We start from the raw sequence: 23,005 nt of genomic DNA, 5'->3' as shown, positions 1-23,005 counted from the left end.
AAAATATTTAAGTATTTGGAGAAAATTAAATTGAAAGAATTTGCCGAGGAACAAAGGGAAAAATTGAATGGTCCCATTACTTTACAGGAACTTTCACAGGCTATCTCTATCAGCAAATCCGGGAAAGCACCTGGTCCGGACGGATTTGTAAATGAATTTTACAAACTATGTGAGGATCAAATAAATCAGCCATTGTTGAACCTGATGAACGAGGTGATAAAGGGTAAAATACCCCAAACCTGGACACAATCTACAACGATTTTAATTCCAAAAGAAGGGAAAGACTCGATGAACCCAAGTAATTATAGACCTATTGCATTATTGAATTCCGATGATAAATTGTTTGTATCGATATTGGCTACTAGACTAAAAATAATACTTAATGAGTGGATTCACCCTGATCAGAATGGTTTTCTCGCTAATAGGCATATTAAAGACAATATTAGGAATATTATTAATTTGATTGAAATTCATGAAAAAAAAATGATAAGAAATTGGCTTTATTCTTCATCGATGCAGAGAAAGCTTTTGACAACGTAGATTGGAGATTCATGTTTGGGGTATTGAAAACTATCAATGTAGGCCCGAACTTTCTAAAAATGATTGAAACAATTTACGAAACACAAGAGACCAAACTTCTAATAAATGAAGAAAAAAACAAATCATGTATCATAAGTAAGGGAGTCAGACAAGGTTGTCCATTGTCTCCACTACTTTTCATATTGATACTGGAACCTCTTTTAGTAAATATTCGGAATAATCAACTAATTGAAGGATTTAAATATAAAAATGAGGAATACAAACTTAAAGCTTTTGCTGACGATTTGGTTCTTACAATCGCCAATCCAATCGAAAGTTGTGAATATATTTTGAAAACATTAAGGAAATTTGGCAGGGTATCGGGCTACCGTCTAAATATTGATAAGACAAAAGTACTTGGGCTAAATCTAAATAAAGAAGAAAAAGTATTGATAGAACAAAAATCGGGCTTTAAATTTGAGAATAGGGTTAAATATTTGGGATGTGAACTTTCAATTAAAAATATGGATTTGTTCAGGAACAACTATGAAAAGACCTGGGCTACGATAAAAAAAGAATTGGCAAGATGGGATAAATTAAACATATCATGGATGGGAAGAATTGCAATGGTAAAGATGATGGTGTTACCTAAAATGTTGTATTTACTTCAGACTCTTCCGATTATAATTACTGATAAACCATTTAGAACATGGGAAAAAGATTTAAATAATTTTATTTGGAAGAATAAAAAACCACGTATTAAGACAAGGGATATTCAAGACGCAATAGAAAAAGGCGGGTTAGCGTTACCGAATATGAAGTGGTATTATTATGCTGCAGTTATGGATTGGGTGATTGATTGGATCAGATTAGAAAAGAAAAGAACAATAAATTTGGAGGAAATTGATTTAATTTATGGCTTACATGGATATTTATTTTATGACAAAATCAAATTGGATAGAAAATTTAATGATAACATAATAAGGAAATCTTTGTTTAGAATATGGACAAAATACAAGAAAAAATGGTGCCCGGTTATTCCAATCTGGATGTCCCCGAATGAAGCAATTTTTAATAGAATAGTAATGAAAGATAATATCTGGGTAACGTATGACCAGTTAACAAAAATGAAGGATGGGCAGAGAGTAATGAAAACACAAAATGAATTGAGTTCGGAAGGTTATAAATGTGATTGGTTTACATACAGGCAGTTTAAAGAAAGATTTTTGATAGATAAAAAAATGGGAGGAATAGGTGAAATAGAAAAACAATTAGAAAGAATTATTAAAAACCCGAAAAAACAAATAGCAAATTTTTATAATTTAATCAGGGACTTCGAATTGGAAACTGAAGTTGTTAAAGATTTCATGATAAAATGGTCCAAAGATTTAAAGGAACCAATTCATTTAGAACAGTGGGAAAGAATATGGAAAGGAAAGCTGAAATTAACTCCAAGTACCGAAATCAAAGAAAACATCTATAAATCAATGTACAGATGGTATCTAACCCCCTTTAAAGTATCTAAAATGTTTAATAAAGACAGTACATGTTGGAAATGCAAAAAGGAAGTAGGAACGTACCTCCACTGTTGGTGGAGTTGCCCCAAAATAAAGAGTTTTTGGAAGGAAGTACATAAAGAAATAAAGAAAATATTACCAGTGAAAGCAAAACCCAGCTCGTTAATGTATCTTCTGAACATTACCGAGGAATTCAAGGACGATGTATCAAAAGAAAAACTTTTATTTTACATGATTGTAGCAGCAAGATCCTCTATTGCAAAGAAGTGGAAGATGGAAGAAATACCTTCGACCAACGAGTGGAAATTAAAAATGATGAATTTCTATGAGATGGAAAAATTAACAACAATGCTCGGAAAGGGGTCATTAGATGATTTCTATAGGAATTGGGATCCTTGGTTAAAATATGTGTCATAAGGAGTAATAGATAATGCCAATGGGTCTAAAGGTTAAATGGTGAATAGAATCGTTTGATTATAAGAATATAGGGGGTATATGATAAAGGAATGATAAGAAGGAACTAGATTAGACAATAGCAACATTGGTATTGAGGAAATTATGAATAAGGATATTGTTTAGGAAGGTGTTGATGTAAGCGCTTGTTAAATCTTGTAGCCATCAAAGAAGGAATTGAATCCAGCCCAAAGGAAGAAATAGGACAAGAATTGGAACAGATGAGTTAATGTATACATACACAAGTTTTGTAACACTGTATGACTTTTATTCTGTAAATTTAAAGTATTTAATAAAGCATTTTTAAAAGAAAAAAAAAGAAAGCGCATTCTGTAAATACAGCAAACCAATCCACGATGTTGGATTTCGCACTTAGTTCAAGATGCCTACTTGCCATCTTATATCCACATAGCAGCTCTCTCAGAGAAAAGCATCACTTACTGTCAAGTAAGTGGATATAGGATTGCAGGTTGAACCTGAGAATAAGATACCTATATAAGATCCAGCTGTGAAAATAGGGCATCCAATTCCAAATGTACATCCACCCATTGGAAATGGGATGTTATTTTCATGCGGTTCCTAATCCGAGCTGTGCGCCAGTGTCACTGTTTTCGGTGCATTTTCTTGTGGTTCTTTTTGGGATTGTCCAAAGATAAAATGGTGCTGTTGCAAAGCATTATTCCTGCTTCTTTCAGCCCTTGACCTTCCAGTGATGCTTCTAGTCAACCCTGTCCAGATACTTTGGTCCAAAACCACCGCAGCAATAATCCAATTTGGTGTAGTAGTTTGAGCTACTATATTGGACTATGACCGTGGCGATCCGGGTTCAAATCCTTACTCGCCATGGAAACCCACTGGGTGACCTTGGGTGAGTCACACATTCTCAGCCCCAAGAAACCCTGTGATGCCTTAGGGTTGGAAATAGCTTGAAGGCACACAACCACAACCTTCCTGGTAGACAGATCCTTCTTGAAGGCCACCCTTTCCCCATCCTGAATTTAGAGAGGCTAAGGCATGGTGTTTCATTCCTTTTATTAGATGCACAACATCTCTGTGGTTAATCTCCATTCAGTGTCTCTCCCACTGCACCGTGGTATGGACAAGGGGCATGGCAGGGCTGGATTCGCACCCTGCGCCACCTTCATCAGCAGCTGTTGCTCCTCGGGCAGTTCCTTGCTTGGCAAGATCTCGTAACCAACGCAGGGGGACGAGTACAAGCAGCCCACGAAAGAGACCACACTGGAGAAGTACATCACCCTGTTGGCGCTGCCCACTGTGGCGGTCAGAGGCCCCATCACCACCGAGACGAGAATCTGGGCAAGGAAATACTGGCAGCTCAGGAGGGAGATGTCCACTCCCATGCCCCTCTTGGTGCCGTCTTCGTTCGATCCAGCAAACTGTGCAGAGAGAAGGAGGTTTTGGTTAAGCCATTTGCTGCAAACATTTCTGCACAAGCCAATCTGCCAACCCACTTCACCAAAACAAACTTCAGTGCAAGTTATATTGCACTGATACCAGTAAGGTATTCAAGTCTTTTAGTCCAAGTCTCAGGACCCTAGCTTCACGTCTCAAGTTAAGTCTCAAGCCCTTTTGCAAGATACTTCCAAGTCAAGTCTCAAGTTGAGTCTTAAGTCTCTGCCTTCAAGTAGATGAAGGGAATGCAGTGGATAAAGTATATCTTGATTTCAGTAAGGCCTTTGACAAAGTTCCCCATGACATTCTTGCAAACAAGCTTGTAAAATGTGGGCTAGACAAGGCAATTGTTAAGTGGATTTGTAACTGGTTGACCGGACGAACCCAAAGGGTGCTCAACAATGGCACCTTTTCATCCTGGAGAGAAGTGACCAGTGGAGTCCCACAGGGCTCTGTCCTGGGCCCAGTACTGTTCAACATCTTTATCAATGACTTGGAGGAAAAAATTGGGGGAATACTTATCAAATTTGCAGATGACACCAAATTAGGAGGAATAGCTAATACTCCAGAGGACAGGATCAAAATTCAAAATGACCTGAATAGACTAGAAAGCTGGGCCACAGCTAACAAAATGAACTTCAACAGGGAGAAATGTAAGGTACTGCACTTAGGGCGAAAAAATGAAATGCACAGATATAGGATGGGGAACACCTGTCTGAATGAAACTACGTGTGAAAGGGATCTAGGAGTCCAAGTTGACCATAAGTTGAACATGAGTCAACAGTGCGATGCGGCAGCTAACAAGGCCAATGCGATTTTAGGCTGCATCAATAGAAGTATAGTGTCTAGATCAAGGGAAGTAATAGTGCCACTGTATTCTGCTCTGGTCAGGCCCCACCTGGAATATTGTGTCCAGTTCTGGGCACCACAATTCAAAAAGGACATTGAGAAACTGGAGCGTGTCGAAAGGAGGGCGACTAAAATGGTGAAGGGTCTGGAAACCTTGCCCTATGAGGAACGCCTTAGGGAGCTGTGGATGTTTAGCCTGGAGAAAAGAAGGTTAAGAGATGATATGATAGCCCTGTTTAAATATTTGAAGGGATGTCATATTGAGGAGGGAGCAAGCTTGTTTTCTGCTGCTCCAGAGACTAGGATTCCACCTCAAGATTAGGAGGAACTTCCTGACAGTAAGGGCTGTTCGACAGTGGAACACACTTCCTCGGAGTGTAGTGGAGTCTCCCTCCTTGGAGGGTCTTCAAACGGAGGCTGGATGGCCATCTGTCAGGGATGCTTTGATCTGGATTTCCTGCATGGCAGGGGGTTGGACTGGATGGCCCTTGCGGTCTCTTCCAATTCTATGATTCTAGGTCGAGTCTTAAGTCCTTGCAAAATAGATGGTGGAAGAGTGCTGTGTGTACCTCCAAGTCTCAAGTTGAGTCTCAAGTTGAGTCTCAAGTCCTTGCAAGATACTCTCAAGTCAAATCTCAAGTTGAATCTCAGATCCTTGCAATATACTTCCAACTCAAGACTCAAGTTGAGTCTTAAGTCTATCTCCAAGTCTCAAGTTGATTCTCAAGTCCCTGCAAGATACGTTCAAGTCAAGACCCAAGGTGAGTCTTAAGTCTACCTTCAAGTCTCTAGTCAGTTCTCTGGTCCCTGAAAGATACTTTCAAGTCAAGACTCAAGATGAGTCTTAAGGCTACCTTCAAGTCTCCAGTTGATTCTCAAGTCCTTGCAAGATACTTTGAAGTCAAGTCTCAAGTAAGTCTCAAGTCTGGAGGCCAACTTTTAATGTGTGGTGTGTTTCTTGGAGAGGAACAGCAAACACAATAGGCTTGAGGTAGGGCTTGTGGTCATCTTGGAAGGCTGTTTGGTGATAAACAACAGAGGATTTGTCTGCCTCAAACCCATTACCTAATTCATTTGCTGTTCCCCTCCAAGAAAGAGGATCCTTCTAAAGCTTTTCAAAAGCTTGAGAAGATTTCTTCTGCTTCAAGACCATTGCCTAAAGACATTTGCTAATCCTTTCCAAGAGATGCACCCCACACTTTGGAGATGGATCTTGCCTGCTTCTTGAAGTGAAGCACTAACAAGTCAGTCATTAAAAATATACAAGTCTCAAGTCACGTCAGTCATTTTTGCCAAGTCAAGTCACTGAAGTGACTTAAGTCCGACTTAAGTTCAAGTCAATTTGACTTGCGTCTACTGACTGATACCAACATCCATGGATGTTCAAGTCCCATTATATTCAGCGGGGCAGTAAAATGGTGTCCCTTATATAAAATGGCCAAATGAAGGGTGGCTTTTTGGAATAATAATAATAATTATTATTATTATTTGGAATATTTTCCAAGCCGTAGACGGTTGAATCTGTGGATACAGAACGTATGGAGACGGAAGGCCAAGTGTATATCCTTTTCTTTTGTTGTTTCTAAAAAGCCATCTGCATAGACAACTTATGTGTCAGACATTATGGAAAGATGTAAAATGGATTTAAAAATCTGATGTATAAATTGCTAATAAATATAGACATAGAAGAAGAAATGGTCAAAGACAACATGGCTAAATGGACCCAGAACTTTGTTCACTCAATACTGTTGGAAAATTGGGAAAGAGAATGAAGTAATACTACAAAATTTACATTGCATTACATTGGTACAAGATGTTTTATGGGTGACATCTTACTCCCGAAATGTTAGCTAGGATGTATAAAGGCACTCAGGCCAAAGGGACAGATACTTTTTGATATAAGAGAAAGGTGGCAACCTTAGAAAATCTGCCAGGGCACCAACCTGAGACTTACCTTTTTACACTGGTAGTAGTCACACAACAGTGAATAGGGAAGCGTGCAGAGCGTCGAAAACAAAATGCCGTGTGTCACACAGAGTGACAAAATCAGGTAGATGTTTTTGGATAGCGTGGCTAGGCCAGTGCTGAGTCCAAAGGCAAGGTATGCTATAAAATATAGCGTGCGGATGCTGAAGTGTTCCTCCAGCTTTTCTAGCAAGGCTGTAAAACAGAACAAAAATAATGGGCATTAACCTGTATTCTTAAGGAAGAAATGTTTACTGCAAAGTGTTTGGTGCAAACCTTGTGTAAATGTTTGGTTTAAATTCTACTGTGCATTGTATGGTTTTTAAGATGTTGTAACCTGCCTTGATTCCTTGAGGAAAGGCGGGCTATTACTACTACTACTACTACAAATTGTGCTACTCCTGGTTTATGACTCTGCTCTATGACCTGATTGATGCCAGCCAAAAAGTTACTGGCAGATGTAACTGAGAAAAGGTCAGCTTTTCTGTCTCACTCTCCATAGTCCATTGGTTCTCAAACTTTGGTCCTTCAGATGTTTTGGAATTCAGCTCCCAGAATTCCTGACTGCTGGCTAAGCTGGCTAGGGATTCTGGGAGCTGAAGTCCAAAACACTTGGAGGACCAAAGTTTGGGAATCGCTGGTATGGTTGGATTTTGGCCAAACAAGGCGATCGCTGGCAGCACTGTAGGATATTTGCAAGGGAAGACCAGAGAGGGTTTTGGGTACCAACCTGAGTAAAGTGCTGCACTGAAGGCATAGATGCACATGCCCCAGCATCCCATGGTCACCCCGGCTTCTGTACTTCTGATACTCCTCTGAATCGTCTTTCGCTTTGGGGTCCCCTTGGAAGACCACTTCTCCCATGAAGTCTGTGTAGAATAGGAGCATCCCTTCGAACAAGAGCCAGCCTAGGTCAGAGACCGGTAGAGAGAAAGAGAGGAGGGATGGTTTGGAGCAGCTGAACCTTCCATATTCACAAAGGAGACTCAAGCTGTAATACAGGAATATCTCGGTTCTTGAAGCAGACAGGTTATGGACTTCACCTCTTTAATTGAAAATTGTAGTGTGTGTGTGTCTATACACACACACACACACACACACACACACTATATATATATAGTGTGTGTGTGAGGAGAGAGAGAGGGCCAGCATGGTGTTTTGAATGTTGGACATCTAGTATGTGTTTCAGTGTGTGTGTGTGTACACTATATCTCTCTCTCTCTATATATATATATATATATACACACACATACACATATATAGTGTATATAGAATCATAGAATTGTAGAGTTGGAAGAGACCACAAGGGCCATCCAGTCCAACCCCATTCTGCCATGCAGGAAATCACAATAAAGCATCCCTGACAGATGGCCATCCAGCCTCTGCTTAAAGACCTCCAAAGGAGACTCCACCACACTGAGGTATATGTGTGTGTATATATGAATGTATGTATACGCACAGTATGTATATGTGTGTGTATATTCTCTCTCACATACACGCATAATGTAACGTTTTGAGTGTTGGAAATATACTGTGTGTGTGAATGTATAGTATGCGTGTGTGTGTGTATATACACACTATATATATATATAGAGAGAGAGAGAGAGAGAGAGAATTCTCTCACTCTTTCTATACACACACCCTTTGCGGCTCACTGAAAGAAAGACATTGGCAGCATGAACTTTCCTAGACCTCAGTCTACTTCCTCCAATTATTATTATTATTATTAAAAAGTATAGCCATGTTAGTCTGTAGAATCAGTCTGTGGAGGAATCTTGTAGCCCCTTTGAGACTGACTGAAAGAAAGAAACTTGCAGCATGAGCTTTCCTAGACTTCAGTCTACTTCCTCAGATGCATATTATTATTGTTGTTGTTATTATTATTAAAGTATAGCCATGTTAGTCTGTACAATCAGTATATAGAGAGACTTGCACCTTTGAGATTCACTGAAACAAGTTAGCAACTTCTTTCCTCCAGTGAGTCTCAAAGATGCTACAAGATCTATCCACATACAAGTATTTTGTGCATTTTGGTTGGCCCCATAAAGATATCCCTGTTTGGTGGATGCTGGGTGTTAGTAAACTCCATAAAAAGAATCAAATCAGATGCAAAGCTTGAGAAGCACTGCTGGTCTAGCTCAGACTCCAAATGGGTTAAATCCACCAAGTTGGGCTCTGAGTCCTAGAAAGGAAAGCTGGGAGGCAATCCTTCCAATCCCCCTCCTTTCTAGAGAAGCTGGGAAATGCGACAGAGAGAGAGAGAGAGAGAGAGAGAGAAGAGGTATGTGATATGAAGCCCTTTCCCCTCCCCTTCCTGGTGGGAATCTGACTGTTTGAATTTCTTCTCTCTGCTTTCTCAGCCTTTGGGACCTCCAAGGAGGATCTGCCCCTGTCCTGGCCACAGGGAAAGTCCATTGCAGGAAAGGTGGGTTTTTAAAAAGACATGGGGAAAAATCTCTTCCAAGGTGATGCAGAGAAAGAAAGTCCTGGAGATCTAGGGAAGATCTGGGGGGCAGGTAGAGAAGAAAGAATGAAATGCACCCAGGAAAAGTTGGAAAGAGAAAGAGAGCAAAAAGAAGGAAACCAATGTACTTGCAAAATTTGACTTCTTCCTTTTCAGTGTGTCACCAACTTTATTGTACCCCATGGCCTTTACAATACATAGGGAAAAAATGTAGAGCAGCAGAATGAAATATAATCACGATTTTAAAAATATATAGTAGTTTTAAGAATGTTGGGCAGAACTTTAAAACTGTTTTAACAAAACCCTGTGGAACAGCCAATCAAAAGTGTATGGTTCAAGTCTGCATTATCTTACGTTCCTTAATAAAAATCAGCGCACAGTTTCTTTTCAGTGGGGAGAGCTGGCAAGTGACGGTTTTGGAAACCGAAGTAGAAATAAATGGCATATTGAAAGACATCAGGACTTTATACGAGAGAAATATAGTGTATCGAAACTCAGTTTTTTTATATATATATATATATATATATATATATATATATAATTCCATACTCTTAACTAACAAATAACAAATTCATCTGAGGAAGTAGGCTCAAGTCGACAAAAGCTCATGCTCCAATTTCTTTCTTTCAGTTGGTTTCAAAGGTGCTACAAGATCTCTCTACATACTGATTTTACAGATGTACATGGCAATACCTTTGAATAATAATAATAATAATAATAATAATAATAATATGCATCTGAGGAAGTAGACTGAAGTCTAGGACAGTTCATGCTGCCAACTTCTTCCTTTTTCTCGGTCTCAAAGGTACTAACAAATAACAAAATGCTGAAAATAGCCAATGGTAACCATTGACATGGCCTTCTAAATTCCTCCACCCCCATTTTCAAAATTGTTGTTGTTATTATTATTATTATTTTAAAAAGAAACTCAGTTTTATTAGACTGCTACTTGCATCATCCCTCAGCACTCACTTTTGTACAGTGGGCTCTTGGTATCTGCTGGGGTTTGGTTCTAGGACCCCTCATAGATACCAAAATCCTTGGATGCACAAGTCCCATTAAACACAGTGGTTTGTTTTTTAGATTAATTTTGTTTTAAATTTCAAACCGTGGTTGGTTGAATCCATAGATGAAGAATTCATAGATATGGAGGGCTCAGTGTACATACATGGTGGTGTCACAATAACGCAAGTATGAACTGATGGATCTGCCCCAAATATGTTACCTAGGAGTCAGCAAAGTTCTTACGTTAGGCCTGGAAAGCCAAAAATAGAACTGAGTTAAACTAGGGCTGTTCAAATCCAGTATCTGTAAACTCTTTAAGTAAGACATCTTCAATATTCCTTTACAGATTGAGTCTCCCCTCTCCAGAGTTATGAAATCTTCAGTACAGTACTCCAAAATCCAAAATTGTCCACACAGATGCCTGAGCTAATGGCACCTTTGTTTTCTGATGGTCCAGTGTACTCAAACTTTGTTTCATGCACACAGTAATTAAAAATAGTGTATACATTTAACTTTAGTCTATGCGTATAAGGTGTATAGGAAACATAAATGAATTTCGTGTTTAGACTTGGCTCCCATCTCCAAGATATCTCATTATGTACCGTCAGCTGTACATAATGAGATATCTTGGAGACGGGATCCAAGTCTAAACATGAATATCCACAGATTTTTTTATCCATGCATTCAAGCATCCACAGTTTGAAAATATTTTTACAATATATATATTCCAAAAAACAAACTTGAATTTTGCCATTTCATATAAGGGGTACCATTTGACTATGCCATTGTATTTAGTGGAACTTGAGCATCCACAGATTTTAGTATCTATGAGGGGTCCTGGAACAAACCTCTGTGGATACCAAGGGCCCACCACTTTATATGTGAATAATCCAAAATCTGGGAGGGAAATCCAAAATCCAAAACACTTCTGGGCCCGAGCATTTTGAAGAAAGGAGACTCAACCTGTACAGCAAAGATGCCTTGTCTAAGGTGATCCATTATGTTTGTTGTTCTCAAACTGAGCCCAAGCTGATTTGAACCAAGCACTTCTTAATGCACCATTTTTGCCCATTATTCCACCATTAACATGCCTCCTCTCTTTTTATCTTTGCCACTTGCTTATAGTAAAAGCCCTGCTCTCTCAAGCCAAAAGCATCACAACTGCTCCCTGTTGTTTGTTGACGGACTCGCCCATTGTCACATCGAAATACGTCTCTCTCTGACATATCTTGGGCAAACTTTAGAGGAAGCTCCCTTGAAGGGGTGGCAAGATCTACCAAATCCAAGGCAAGTCTGGAAGATATCAGGGGAAGAAAAGAGCCTCAGGCTTGAAATGGAGGAACAGGACACCACAAGCTCTAAAGCGTGGGAAAGAACGGAAGGCTTGGCAAGAGGCCCGCAGATTGCACATGTGAGAGGCACAGGAGGATCCATGGTGCAGGCACCTCCACGTCACATAAAACGTGAGCCTGTGGAGGGTCTGCAGGAGCTTTGGGAAGCTCAGTGGCAAGAGTTCCTCAGGACCCTGCAGGCTCCTGAACCTCAGGTGTCTGTAGAGCCAGCACCATGGGATGACGCAAAGGCTTTCCTGGCCTCTTTCGAGCAAGTGGCATCAGCTTGCCGGTGGCCTCAGAACAAGTGGGTGACCTTTCTCCAGCCAGCCCTCAGCGGAGAGGCTGAACAAGCCGTCAGCGCCCTCAGTTTGCAAGATAGGGGGGACTATGGGAAAGTGAAAACAGCCATCTTGGAAGGGGAAGCCATTATGAGGGAGAAGCAACGCCAACACTTCAGGCAGCTCCGCTATCGAGACACAGAAGGGCCAAGAGGCGTCTATGGGCAACTCCGGGAACTTTGCCGCCGGTGGCTGAAGGTCGAAAGGCACACGAAGGACGAAATTTTGGAGCTGCTGATCCTGGAGCAGTTTCTCAGCATCCTTCCGGGCACCATGCAGAGCTGGGTCAGGGATCAGAAACCGGAGAGCTGTGCCCAGGCAGTGGCCCTGGCGGAGAATTTCCTCCTGAGGTGGCGGGAGGCCGAGAAACCAGAACAAAAGGTGAGAAAATCTGTAGGCGTATTTATTAATCTCTTCATTTTAATATGCAGTGGGCCCTTCCCTTGCATGGGGGATCTGTTCCGGATCCCCCCGCGTAAGGAGAATTCTGTGTATGCTCACACATTGAAAACAATGGAGTGCCTGCTTGTGGTACCATGCAGTGGCACGCTACAGGCATGTGTGCCATATTTTTTATTGACTTGCGGCTTCAGCATAAGCTTGAAGCCGCGTATAGTGTGCCTTCGTATGGCGCAGGCACACTGTACTTAATTTACATCATGCCTTTCGCTATTTTTTTTAAAAAAATTGTAATTTGCAAATTCATTAACAACAAACATAATAAAATTAAACAAACAACATAACAAATGGACTGCAATCATATGTAACTGTTCATCAATAAGAGGCTGAGCAAAGAATAATGTTTTATCATATTTCATAGTCCAGTATTTAAGCGAGGAGCAAGTCCATGTGTTTTTTTTATGGGTGACTGAAATAGTGACACCTGTGCTTGCTGATGGTTCAGTCTGCACAACTTTGTATCATGCACAAAATTATTGAAAATATTTCTCCCTATAGAGGACCCAAGGCAGCTCACAATGTGAGCTAAAGCAATATCGTGTTAAAGCGAAGGATGCTGCAGACATCAAAAACATTTAAACAAAAGATCAGATTAAAAACATTAATCTTGAGGGAGAAGCAATCCAGCTCCAACAGGTCTCCGAAGGAGAGCAGATCTGCTGGACTTTTCCCCTTCCCTACTGCCATTCCCTTCTCCGTTTGTGTCTTGTCTTTTTTTTCATTGTAAGCCTGAGGGCAGGGAAATGTCTAATTAACAAACTGTAAGCTGCTCTGATAGCCTTTTGGCTGAAGAGCGGGTATAAATAATAATAATAATAATAATAATAATAATAATAATAATAATAGTCATTGTTATTGTTATTATTCTGAACCAGATTTTAACAGGCCACAAAAATATCAATGCAATGCAACACATTTTAGTTAAAAAGTCTTCTGCCACAGCCAGTTGACGCTGTGGGTTAATGGAGAGGTGTTTGCCTGCTGCCAGAAAGAGACTAAAGAGAAGGCTAATCTTCCTTCCTAGGAATTCCACAGTCTAGGAGCAGCCACCAAGAAGGCATTTTCTTATGTGCTTACAAAATGTGCCTGTTGTGCTAGGATTGAGAGACAGCCTTCCCTGAGGACCTTAAAACTCAGGCAGGTTCATATTGAGTATATGAGACAAAGTGTAGAGAAAAGTTGTATCGTAAACAAGGCTGCATCTGCACTACAGAGCTAATGCAGTTTGGCACCGCTTTTAACTGTTAGAGCTTGTGTCCCAATTTTGAGAGAAAGGCAGAATAAAAAATATATTATAAATATAATAAAATATAATAAAATGGTGAAGTGGTTTTCTATAAATATGGGTGGCTCTTTTTTTTGTAAAAATAAAGACTACAGTCAGCCCTCCAGATTTGCAGCTTTGACTTTTCTGGATTGGACTATTCACAGATTTGATTAATATGTTATCTCTAAGAATCTCAACTCTATGGTCAACATCCACCAGAAGTCATATTGGAGAATCTAGAGATTCCTAGAGAGAAACTTGTCTAGGTATTTATAGGTCAACATCTGGTAGATGTTGACCACAGAGTTGTGCTGGAAGACTTAGAGAGTGTCCTCTCAGTAAAAATAAATTGTGGAAACCATAGAGTCGTGCTGGAGGACCTAGAGATTCCTGTAAAAAAACTTCTCTAGGTATTTCTCAAGTATGATTCTATGGTCACCTTCCACTAGATGTTGACCATAGAGTTGCACTGGAGGACCTAAAGATTCCTGGGCAAGGGAAAACATTGTGGGTTTTTTAATTGCAGTTTTTCCACTTTTAGAGGTGCCCCTAATCCCAGTGAATGTTTTGGGGGGGGGTCTACTGTAGTTTATTCATTGCAATAGAAGAGATTGCTTCCCACCTGTTACTTTCTTGTTGGTTTCAATGGTGTTAAGGCATGCTGAAGCAGAATCTGACCTCCATTTGCAGCTCTGCCTATTCTTTGAATGATCTCCTTGCTCTCTTTCAGGTGCCAGTCCCATTTCTGGCTGTGGATTCTCCTGAGACAAACCAGGTTCTTCTGCTGAACTCTTGGACTGGACAGCAGTGCAGAGAACCCAAAGAAAAGCAGGACGAAGAGACAAGACCACTGAGTAAGTGTTCACAATTCTCAGATGTTGTTTTTTGTTGGTTTTTCGGGCTATGTGACCATGTTCTAGCAGAGTTTTCTGAGACAGAACATGGTCACATAGCCCGAAAAACCCACAAAAAACTATGGATGCTGGCCATGAAAGCCTTCGACTTCACATCTCAGATGTTCTTTGCAACGTTTCACTTTTGTCTTTACAAAATCCACAAGGAGCAATAACTTTATGGGATCAGCTCCAAAGCATAAAATATGTTGTCTGAATTTAAAAGAGCTTTAAAGACCAGTCTCTTCCAGCAGCAAAAGGAAGGCCGGCTGGCCGGCTGGCTGCTCAGTTATTGCTCACACAGTGAGAAAGATCACTGGGAAAAAAGGCTAATTGAACAGAGGGAAAGGAAAAAGATGGCCATTTTTATTTAACATGACTTACAGTGCACCCACCCCAACTGTGAGCTTGCCATCCACAGATCTGAGGTGGGGGACGGAATGGAGCCACCACAGATACCCAGGGCCCACTGTATACTTAAAAGTATATCTTAGGTGTTTACATATTAAAAGTACTACAGTATAAGGAAAAGAATTGGGGGAATCTCACATACTGGCTGCGGGGGTTTTGTATTATTGAAAATGTGTTGATTTAAAAGATTGCCAGATAAAATATAATTTTCTGTTTTGTTTTGTTTTTCAAGCCATAGGTAACAGGAAGGTGTGGGAAAAAGAAGTGAATGCCATTCACAAAGAAGATTGTGAGCCAGTGAAAATACATGATGACTGCCTGGGAAGAGACAAGGATTTCCAGAGCTATAAGAAGGGAGTAATGTTTGGGACTCAGCAGGAACTGGTAGGTGAAGAGGGGAGTAACCATGAGGAGGATATAAATGGAGCCCTTGTCTGTCCAGGAGGTAGCGAGAAAGAGAGGAAACCCAAAGAACAGCAAAGCATCCAGTACAATGAGGCAGCAAGCATGTCTTTTAACCATGAAAGAAATTTTGGACAGAGCTCAAGCCTTGCAAAACTTCAGAATATTCACACTGGGGAGAACCCATACATCCCTTCATACTGTGAAAACAACTTTATGCATACACAGAGCTTTGTTACACTTGAGAGAACCCACACAGGACTGAGAAACCCATCTAAACACTTTCCCTGCGGAAAAAGCTTCATCTGTGGTTCTGGCTTTAAAGAACATATGAAAATCCACACTGGAGAATCACCGTATAGATGCTCTTACTGTGGGAAGAACTTTGGTCGTTGTTCACTCTTACGTGAACATGTCCGGACGCACACGGGAGAGAGACCTTACAAGTGCATGGACTGCGGGAAGAACTTCAACCGGAAGCGTTATCTGACCATTCATGAGAGAATGCACCGAGGAGAGAACCCATACAAATGTGTCCATTGTGGGAAAAGCTTCCCAAAGAGGTCCAAACTTGTCATACATGAAAGAATCCATACGGGAGAGAATCCGTTTGTTTGCTCGGAGTGTGGGAAAGGCTTCAACCAGAAGGGGAACCTCATGACCCACATGCGGTTGCATACGGGAGAGAAACCATACAAATGCATCCATTGTGGGAAGAGATTCAGTCAAAAAGCAGGCCTCAGTGCACATGAGAAAACCCATACAGGACCAAAAAGAACCATTTAATGCTGGGGGTATAATTTGTACCTCACTGTGATAAAACAATGGCTCAGAAAACAATGTGGAAAGTTTTACAGTATGTATCTGTCTTCTTAGAAGGGGAAAAATGAATGAAAACAGTGGTAAGCGGGTATCTGCTGGGGTTTGGTTCCAGGACCCTCCATGGATATCCAAATCCATAGATGCTCAAATCCCATTATACACAACGGCATAGTAAAATGGTGACATGAAAGTTTCCTTGTTGGAATTCTATATTTTTTGAGTATTTTCAAGCCATGGGTGGTTGAATCCGCAGATGTAGAATCCATGGATATGGAAGGTTGACTGTAATGCTCAGTAGTAATTGGAACATTCTAAATAAACAAATTATGAAAATCAATTATGCAAATGTAAAAAACAACAACAACACAGTGCCAGAGCACCAAAGTGTTCAGAAAGGCAAGGTCTTCACTGTAGGACACAAAGTGGGTAGTGAGTCAACCAGGATTTCCTTGAAAGGACATCCCACATGCAGTTATCACATGCCTGAAGATACCTTTTCTGTCCACACCTTGACCAACACAGTTGTATGTGAATCCATGTCTGCTTTAGGACCAAAGTACGTAGTCAGTAAAGTGAATTGAGTCTGGAAAGAACAGGTTCATCTTGTTTCTAAGAGAGCCAGAGCTGGCCCCTATTGTTAGACTAAGGATGCATCTGCACTGTAAAAATAATGCAGCTTGACTCCTCTTTAAGTGCTGTAGCTCCATCCTATGGATTCAAGATTTGTCTTTTTACAAAATGAAAAGAGGGCTGGTGCCTTACAAAACTACGAGTCCCGGGGTTCTGTAAGAATGGGACCATGGCAGTTAAAGCAGTGTCAAACTGCATTAATTCAACAGCATAGATGCACCTCAAGTGAGGTACCTCCTGAAACAGGAGCTGTTGAGGGGCAGGAAGAGAGGATATAAAGTTGTCAAGGCTGAGCGTGCCCCCCCCCCCCTCCGCCAAACTAGCCTTTGGAAATGCATTTTTTCAAGATTGTGCTAGGATTGAAGTAAGATTCAACTCCCAATCTACTTGGCTTCTGTCTGTGGAATGGAAAGAGAAGGCACCATCTCAGGCAACAAGATTTCTGTTGCTGGCTGTGAAGAGAACCTGCAAAGGCTGCTGACTGGTTCTCCCTCCACCTGGAATTTTGTAGTTTTACACTAATATATTCTTTTTTTTAACAATGTTTTATTTAATTAACTGTTTGACAGTGCAATTGACTGCCTCAGAATGTGGTGGACTCTTCTTCTTTGTAGGTCTTTAAACAGAGGTTGGATGGGCATCTCTTTGGAGGGATTTGGAGCCTTATTGCATTATTAAATAAACCTGTCAGGCAAACAATAAGATAAGTGTGTGGTTTTCCCCCCGACCTTTTCATAACTTTCGTTCTCTACATGGGAGAGCATTGTAAAAGCATTCTCTTTGGCAAACAAATTATTTCAGTTTGGCAAATGGGACGCTTGTATGACCCTCTCCCATGATTTTACAACTGGAAGAGAACAAAAGAGAACAAAGTAATATGTAAGGAGTGGGGGGAAAGCATGTGTCTTTTTGTTTGCCTGCCCGGTTTGTTTAATAATGTGATAAGGCTCTTAGCTGTTCATTCCTGCAAGGCAGACGGCTGGATTATATAGTCTTTACGGCCTCTCCAACTCTTATACGTAATTCTATTAATTTGTTTCCTGAGTTGATTTCAAAAGCAAAGCTACCCAATCTCTGCCCCTGCCCTGTTCCTCCTGTATCAAGACTTATGTCAGTACCTTGTAACCTTTGGTCCCCAGATGGTGATGGGTTTCAACTCCCAGAAGCCCCAACCAGCAAACAGTAGTGAAGAATTCTGGGTGTCGTGGTCCAATACTCTCTCGTCTCTAAGATTGGGGAATCAATGATCCATGAGTTCCTTCTTCACATATATCTTTGCTGTACCAAAAGCCTGCTAATTATTATTAGAACTCCAGAGCAAATAGAAGTGTTACTCAGGTGTAATAACTGAATGCTGCCTGACTTTTTAAATTTTTTTTGTTTTTCTTTTAATAAATTATTTAATATTATTTCATCCATTTTTGGTGTGGAGGGGGGACACATAGCTTTATTACAAAGAGCAATTTTGCAGGAGAAAGTATTCTGATTCTGTTTTGTGTTCTATCCTGCTTTATAATAAAAACAACTCAACAAAATATGTTTCCTTATATGTTCATTCATGAGAAGTGTCTGTGTTTTAAAAGGCAAGGTGCAGATGTGTCAAATGTTTGTAGGGTTATAAGAAATGTTTGCTTCCACACTGCAGAGGGTTTGTCTACACTGGTGGAAAATGCTGTATTTGTATTTTTTTGTGGCTATGTGGCCATGTTCTAGAAGAGTTTATTCCTGACATTTCGCCAGCATCTATGGCTGGCATCATATGTGGCTGGCTGTATTTACTTGAAAGCCAGTGCTGGCAGTCCTGACAATGTACAGCTACTTCTGGGGAAAATCCATGGAGTTGTTCAGATGTCGTTGTTTTTAGCACAAAGATGTGAATCATCTCACTCATGCATTCCAGGTTTGTTATTGAAACTATGGAACCACATTGATGTGCATTTCTGCATGTTCAGTTGCTCACACATGCAAACATTTGAGTAACGATGGAGTTGACGATACATTCAGAAACATCTTCAAGGCATGCAGCGTTTTATCTTGGGTCTATTTGGGTGTATTCAGATCGGTTATTCACACTATCGACGATGTGGATCTTTTTTTTAAACTCGTGGGGGAAATCTAATATTAATTATCATGGATTAAGTGGGGTTTTTTTGACAGCCCCCCCCCCATCTTAATTGGATGCACTCAGGATGTGTGTGAACAATGGAGATTCAACCCAGATTCATCCTGGATTATTTTTGCAGTGTGAATAACCCCCATGTTTTTCTGCCTGTAACTCGAATTTGTTCTGAACTATGCAAAGTTGAGGGAAATCCCATTGCTTCCCAGAAACATTTTTATACCACTTAGTGCACTTAAGTACTCCCTAAGCAGTTTACAATGTGAGCCAATTGCCTCCAACAAGTTGGGTATTCATTTTAGCAACCTTGGGAGGCTTAACATGGGGCGCTTGCCTGCAAGGAAGCGGTAGCACTAGCTCCAAAAATGGGATGGTCCAGCAGGACCAATGCTGTGTCAGCCTGGCTGACCCATGTGCATAATACATGTAGCATCTGACCAAATTTGGCCCAGTGTGTGTGATCACCATTGTGGTTGGTCCAGGGCAGTCCATGGGACTGTTCCCATATTAAGTGCTTGGTGCAGACATGCCCCAAATCTCTCTGGAATGAATATGTCCCAGCTGTTTATTTTATTTGCTAAAGAGCAATCAGTTTTTAAAAAGTGTGCAGTGGTTCTATCTATAAAGAAGTAATGAATAACTAATATACCTGGTGCTGAAAAAAGCAACTAATGAAAGTACCAGAAGTTGCATGACACCAAATCCTTTTACAAGGAAACATGAAGAGATACTTGCTACTGAAGATCACAGTTCTAAGCCCAGTTCTGTCCAATATAAAAATATTAAATGTGTCATATGAAGCAAGCTGACTGTAGAGATCAATGCCTCTGCAGCACTAAGGGACCCAAGTGTGATATATGTTGTATGTTTCTTTAAGTCTTACATCCTCTCTCTTCATTCACCTGTTCTGTGTTATTGTGTTCTTATAAACCATTATGTGATCTTGGGAGTGGTGGGAGCTGTTTGGAAAGAGCTTGACTATGTGTGTGAGTATTCTGAAGCTCCAGCATTCCAGAAGATACTGACTTGAATAAAATGTATTTATCCGTTTGAGAAACTTGACGGAGCATTCTTCACAACATTACACCAAGGAAAGAAGACTACAGTTTGGAACATGAGCAGAAATTAATTTCTCTTGCTTATATATGTTGACTCTCTTTACCTGGAATAAAAACAAAATAATCGGTGGCTGAGATAGTGACATCTTTGCTTTGTGATGGTTTGATCTGCAGACACTTTGTTTCATGCACAAAATTATTAAATATGTTACTCTAAAATTACCTTCAGGCTATGTGTATAAGATATATATATATATATAACATAAAGGAATTTCAAATTTAGGCTTGGGTCCTATCTGCAAGATTATGTACATATATACAAATACAGGCGTTCCAAAATCCAAAATAAATTAATAAAAACAAAAATCCCAAACATTTCTGGCCCCAAGCATTTCAGCTAAAGGTAGGGTTGCCATAATTCAGGACCTCCAAACCGGGACAAATGTAGGACAACATTTTCAAATGTAGGACACGTAAAAAAAATGATGCTTTTAAAAAAATGTTAATATAAATGCATGTTTCTTAGGCATGATCAAAATGGAGGACATTTGGGCATTATTCCTAGACAGATGGAAGAAATGGACTTCCCTTTCTGGCCAAAAACCAGAAGAGGAGGAAGAGTGGAAGAAGTTGAGGAGGAGGAAGAGGAGAACAAGAAAAGGAGGAAGAAGAGGAGGAGGAAGAGGGGAAAAGGAGGAGGAGGAAGAAGAAGAGGAAGTAGAGAGGAAGAAAAAGGGGAGGAAGAGGGGAAGGATGAGGTGGAGAAGAAGAGGAGGAGGAAGAAGATGAAGAATAAGGGGAGGAAGAGGAGGAGGAAGAGAGGCGGAAGAAGAAGAAGAGGAGGAGGAAGAAGAAGAGGACGAGGAGGAGAATAAGAAGATGAGGAGGAAGAAGATGAAGAAGAAGAGGAGGAGGAGAAAGAAGAGGAAAGGCTCTTTCCCCTGCCTGGCCGCCTCCCTGGCCGGCGGAGGAGGCGGCAAGGCAGCCAGGAAAGTAAGGATATAACCCCTGTTTTCCTGTCTTAGGAGCTAAGGTGGTCTTTCACTTGGCAACCTCACAACAGCCCTGCAAGGTAGGACAAGGTGGAGCAAAGCAGTTTGTGTGTGTGTGTGTGTGTGTGTGTGTGTATATATTATAATATAATAGAACTCTATGGAAGAAGGGGGAATGCAGCCGTTTATTGGTGAGAAATTGAAAATGGATTGTATTGTCTGTTTTAATATTTATATTTTATTATATATATTTTATGTGATTGGTGCTTTAATTGTTTGAATTTTATAATTTTTTTTAATTAAAATATTTTATTAACAATAATAAATGTGTTTTGGACCACAGTTGAACCCTGGAGTTCACTGGCTGCCAATGAGAGCTGCACCTATGCTGCAGAATTAATGCAATTTGGCGCCTCTTTAACTGCTATGGAATCCTGGGATTTGTAGTTTGTTGTAGCACTGGCACTCTCTGTCAGAGAAGGTTCAACCTCTTCTCCTCCCCCCCCAGCAAGAAAACGTCATGGTTCAACTAGGTAAGTGGGACTGAAAAACAAAATATAGGATGGGGGATACCTGGCTTGGCAAGATTACATGTGAAAGGGATCTGGGAGTCCTAGCAAACCACAAGTTGAACATGAGTCAACAGTGTGATGCAGCAGCTGAAAAGGCCAATGCGATTTTAGGCTGCATCAATAGAAGTATAGTGTCTAGATCAAGGGAAGTCATAGTGCCACTATATTCTGCTCTGGTCAGGCCCCACTTGGAATACTGTGTCCAGTTCTGGGCATCACAATTCAAAAAGGATGTTGAGAAACTGGAGCCATGTGTCCAAAGGAGGGTGACTAAAATGGTGAAGGGTCTGAAAACCTTGCCCTATGAGGAAGGACTTAGGGAACTGGGGATGTTTAGCCTGGAGAAGAGAAGGTTAAAAGGTGATATGAGAGCCTTGTTTAAATACTTGAAGGGATGTCATATTGAGGAGGGAGCAAGCTTGTTTTCTGCTGCTCCAGAGACTAGGACCCGGAGCAATGGATGCAAACTGCAGGAAAAGAGATTCCACCTCAACATTAGGAGGAACTTCCTGACGGTAAGGGCTGTTCGACAGTGGAACAAACTCCCCCAGAGTGTAGCGGAGTCTCCTTCCTTGGAGGTCTTTAAACAGAGGCTGGATGGCCATCTGTCAATGGGGATGCTCTGATTGAGAGTTCCTGCATGGCAGAATGGCTTTGGACTGGATGGCCCTTGAGGTCTCTTCCAACTCTACAATTCTATGATTCAGAAGACCTGGTTCATTTCTTTCTCCCTTTGGAGAACAGCTAAGTAGCACCAGATCTAACGGGTTATATAATTAGATTTTGACTAACCCCTTATTTTGAAAATGTCCGCTACAGTCTAATACAATATTGTAAGAATGAGCTTAGATGTACCCTACTGCATTGATGTAACAGTCAGGGAATCTTTGAAAACAACGTCTTTCCGTTCCTTGTTGTATTTGTATGGTCTCCCCTGCAGGGCATCTCCTCTTGAAGCAGTACCACAACCTCCATGTGATCATCCGTTTGGCTCTCGGGGATGTGCCAACCAGCCTTACTACAGAACAAAAATAATGGGCATTAACCTGTATTCTTAAGGAAGAAATGTTTACTGCAAAGTGTTTGGTGCAAACCTTGTGTAAATGTTTGGTTTAAATTCTACTGTGCATTGTATGGTTTTTAAGATGTTGTAACCTGCCTTGATTCCTTGAGGAAAGGCGGGCTATTACTACTACTACTACTACAAATTGTGCTACTCCTGGTTTATGACTCTGCTCTATGACCTGATTGATGCCAGCCAAAAAGTTACTGGCAGATGTAACTGAGAAAAGGTCAGCTTTTCTGTCTCACTCTCCATAGTCCATTGGTTCCCAAACTTTGGTCCTCCAGATGTTTTGGACTTCAGCTCCCAGAATTCCTGACTGCTGGCTAAGCTGGCTAGGGATTCTGGGAGCTGAAGTCCAAAACACTTGGAGGACCAAAGTTTGGGAATCACTGGTATGGTTGGATTTTGGCCAAACAAGGCGATCGCTGGCAGCACTGTAGGATATTTGCAAGGGAAG

General features: G+C 40.8%; 1 protein-coding gene and 1 pseudogene across 3 annotated transcripts; one reads left to right on the top strand and one right to left on the bottom strand.

Moving 5' to 3' along the window:
* Positions 1-500: 500 nt before the first annotated feature.
* LOC149320713 (proton-associated sugar transporter A-like) lies at positions 501-8,218 on the bottom strand (annotated as a pseudogene).
* A 740-nt stretch (positions 8,219-8,958) lies between these two features.
* Positions 8,959-18,209, top strand: LOC149320712 (zinc finger protein 202-like). Of its 3 annotated transcripts, none has more exons than XM_089504310.1 (4): positions 8,959-8,997; positions 11,311-12,238; positions 14,314-14,437; positions 15,120-18,209. In XM_089504310.1, the coding sequence occupies exons 1-4, from the start codon at positions 8,960-8,962 to the stop codon at positions 16,073-16,075; spliced, it is 2,046 nt and encodes a 681-aa protein (XP_089360436.1). In that variant the 5' UTR covers position 8,959; the 3' UTR covers positions 16,076-18,209. The 3 variants fall into 3 exon arrangements, with proteins under 3 accessions (XP_089360436.1, XP_089360442.1, XP_089360450.1); XM_089504316.1 differs by lacking the exon at positions 8,959-8,997 and adding an exon at positions 9,061-9,141; XM_089504324.1 differs by lacking the exon at positions 8,959-8,997 and adding an exon at positions 9,897-9,985.
* Positions 18,210-23,005: the final 4,796 nt, after the last annotated feature.

Source organism: Sceloporus occidentalis, unplaced genomic scaffold (genome assembly GCF_023333645.1).
Source record: "Sceloporus occidentalis isolate IW3139 unplaced genomic scaffold, rSceOcc1.0.p SCAF_1, whole genome shotgun sequence".
NCBI lineage: Eukaryota > Metazoa > Chordata > Lepidosauria > Squamata > Phrynosomatidae > Sceloporus > Sceloporus occidentalis.
Note: the sequence above shows the minus strand (reverse complement) of the source record. Positions and strands in the feature narration are given on the sequence as shown.

Excerpts from the sequence above, each read along its gene's own strand:
- LOC149320712 (XM_089504310.1), top strand. The coding sequence starts at position 8,960 with ATGCGACAGAGAGAGAGAGAGAGAGAGAGAGAGAAGAG. Across the intron at positions 12,239-14,313 it reads CCGAGAAACCAGAACAAAAG|GTGCCAGTCCCATTTCTGGC; the intron begins GTGAGAAAATCT and ends GCTCTCTTTCAG. Across the intron at positions 14,438-15,119 it reads CGAAGAGACAAGACCACTGA|CCATAGGTAACAGGAAGGTG; the intron begins GTAAGTGTTCAC and ends TTGTTTTTCAAG.